We start from the raw sequence: 3,071 nt of genomic DNA, 5'->3' as shown, positions 1-3,071 counted from the left end.
TGATACATTTGTTGTTTGACTATAAAAATGTCTATTTCTTTGCTAATAGTGGAAACGAAATTGAATGACGAAGAACAAGTGAAAAATCAAGTAAACCCAGGTAATTGTTCTGGGGTAGGGGTGTGGGCCAGGCTTTCTAAGGCTCAGAGCATGCACGGTCTCTACAAAGGAGTTTCACAGACTGACACAGTGACATTTCCTCACACACAGAGTTAAAGGATGGTGCAAAAGAACTTCTTCTCTCGGAAGGGGTTTTCTGACACAGGCACTGGGATGATGAGGGGGTCTTCCCGCATGTGGGCTTCGCAGTATGCCAGCAAGTCTGCTGCTGCCTGGGAGACCTGTGAGGGGAGAAGAGCACAGGAATCAGGGGGAGTGGTCTGATCAGAATGTGTCCCTGCGGACAGTGGAGAAGCCCAGAGTACAGGCCGTATGTGTATGGGGCTAATGTCAAGGCTGTGCCCAGCCTGGCGGAAGGGCCCATGCAGACATGGGGAGATAGGTTTGAAAGTAGCCTCTGAGTTAGGAGATGCTGCTCTAGAATGACGAAGGTCAGCATCCAGAGGACAAGGGGAAGCCTGCAAGTTCCAGATGTCCTTGTGTGACTGTCAACTGAGCAATGAGTAGAGGGTCCAGGCCAGAAGCCTCACAGGTACTCTGCTAAACCATTTGTAAAAGGTGAAAAGCACAGTGCCCCTGGCCATGTGAGTGTGATTTATTGCTGGTGTCACTGAAATCCACTTTCATATTCAACATAAAACCCAGTTGCCATAGATTCTGACACATGGCTACCCCATGTGTGTCAGAGTAGATCTGTGCTCCATACGGTTTTCTTTTTACTTTTAAATAGTATTTTATTGTATTTAAGGGGAAAGTTTACACAGCAGATTAGGTGCCCATTTAATGTCTACACAAATTATTCAGTGATATTGGTTATATTTTCTATAATATATTATCTTTCTTATTCATTCTGTTTTGGTTGTACCATCTTTAGTATTCTAGTTTCCCTGCCTCCTTAACCTTCTCATCTTTGCTTTAGAGTAACTTTTGGCCATTTGGTCTCATAGAAATGGGATTTAAAAATTTTTTTTATTGTGATTTGGGTGAAAGTTTACACAGCAAATTCATTTTCCATAGAGCAGTTCCTACACACTTTGTCTCATGATATTGACTGTAATTCCCCAAAATGTAATGGTTCTCTTTCCACTTCCTCTCCATAGTTATCTCTTCCCTGTGTCCTTCCCTGCGATGCACTCCTACCCCCTCCCTCATCCCGAGTTATCTCCCTGTGCAAACATTGCCCTTCTGCTCTATTGCTCCAAAGAGTGTATCTACCTGATGTAAATGTTCAGCCCATATGCCTGTCTATTGTTTGGCTGGAAGGCACAGGAGTGAGTTCAGTTCCAGACCTGAAGGGTAACTAGGGGCCATAGTCTCAGGGGTCTCACCAGGCTTATCAGACCAGCAAACTTGTTTGTTTCTTTGTTTGTTTTTTAATGATTTTGAGTTTTGTTCCACATTGTTCTCCCACACTATCCAGCATCTCCTGCACTGATCCCCCTCTGAGTGGTTGACAGGGGCAGCCAGGCACTACTAGTTCTTCTGGTCTCATGGTCTTATAGGCTGAGGATTGCAATGGTCTACTAGTCCCTTGGACTAATTGTTTCTGTGTGTCTTTGCGTTTCTTCATTATTCTTTGCTCTGGATGAGGAGAGACCCACAGTCGCATTTAGATGGCCACTTAAAGCTTTTAAGACTCCCATTGCTATTCACCAAAGTAGGATGTAGAACAATGTTTTTGTGTAGTATGTTATGCCAATTGAGCTTGATGTCCCCTGCAACCATGGTCCCAAGCCAACAAGTCCAACCACTTGCTCCCTCAGGGTAGCTGGCTGCGGCCAAGAAGCCACCACAGGCTTGCCCCTTGTAAGCTCTACTATAAACCCAGACATTCTTATAGCACCTACAAATACACATTTAGAAACATCATTTGCCAATCCTATATACGGTCATGGGTACACTCCCTCCACCTACACAAACCTGATCATGGTTTTTTTAAAGGAGCTCGTTACTGACGGGTGATATTCTTTATTTTATGAGCCAATCTGTTATTTACTAAGAGGTGACCTTAAGGGATAATTTTGGTTTAAAGAGTACCTCAGGGTAATAGTTTTGGAGAGTCCTCTAGTCTCAACCAGTCCAGGAAGTCTGAACTTTTTAAGAATTTGAGTTCTGTTCTACATTTTTCTCCTATTCTATCAGGATCCATCTATTGTGGCCTTGATAAGAATGGTCGGTAGTGGTAGCTGGGAACTATCTTCCAGTCTTACTTAGGGTAGATGAAGCCATCCTTCACGTAGACTATTAGTTCTATAGACTACTTCTCTGAGCCTTTGATTTCCTTGTTTCTCTTTTATTCTGGATGTGTAGAGACTCCATCAAGTTTCCAATGGCTGATTTTTCAGAAGTAGACTGCCAGGCCTTTCTTCTGAGGTCCCTCTGGATGGACTTGAAACTCCAACCTTTTGGTTAACAGCTAAGCATGTTAACTTTTTGCTCAACTGAGGGACTCCTTATGAGAAACACAGAGAGACATTTTGCCCTCCTCAAAAGGACATACAAGCACACGTTTCAACACTTAGCTTGAAATCACCATCCCCCTGTGGAGAGATTTGCTCCTGAACAGAAAGTCTTTTCCTGCATTTTCCTCCCAGGCTTATCTCAAGGCTGCTGATATAGAGCTATTTTGTGTCAAACTGCCCCTACCCCAGGAGTTCCAGAAGAAAGGCTCCAATGAGCATCACTAAGAAGATGAGGTTACAGCTCCTTTCATTGCGCACTGTGTCTTTAACTCATCCTGCCAGTTAGACTGTTCTGCCTATAAGTGCTTATTAGAGGCTTACAGGCAGGGGTAAGTATGTAGCAGTCAACTGAAATCCTTTCAGTACATTTCAGTGTTTAAACCTTCTCCAGAATGATTAAAAAAAACCTATGAAAACAAACAAAAAATAAATATTTTAATGCTTCAAGCATTCAAGCCACACACATCTCCTGGATTTTTTTTTTTTTTT

At 43.0% G+C, this 3,071-nt stretch overlaps 1 protein-coding gene across 1 annotated transcript in view; it reads right to left on the bottom strand.

Annotated features, from left to right (window-relative positions):
- Window positions 1-212: 212 nt before the first annotated feature.
- The window catches only part of GNG4 (G protein subunit gamma 4), a 63,162-nt gene continuing 60,303 nt past the window's right edge, over window positions 213-3,071 (bottom strand). Inside the window, exon 2 of the mRNA XM_007938468.1 lies at window positions 213-341. Within this exon, the coding sequence (XP_007936659.1) occupies window positions 213-341 (129 nt within the window). The remainder of the gene's footprint in view (window positions 342-3,071) is intronic.

Source organism: Orycteropus afer, unplaced genomic scaffold, assembly GCF_000298275.1.
Source record: "Orycteropus afer afer isolate SDZICR_OR568_19922 unplaced genomic scaffold, OryAfe1.0 scaffold00050, whole genome shotgun sequence".
NCBI lineage: Eukaryota > Metazoa > Chordata > Mammalia > Tubulidentata > Orycteropodidae > Orycteropus > Orycteropus afer.
The sequence above is the reverse complement of the archived record's forward strand: the minus strand, read 5'-3'. Positions and strand labels throughout refer to the sequence as shown.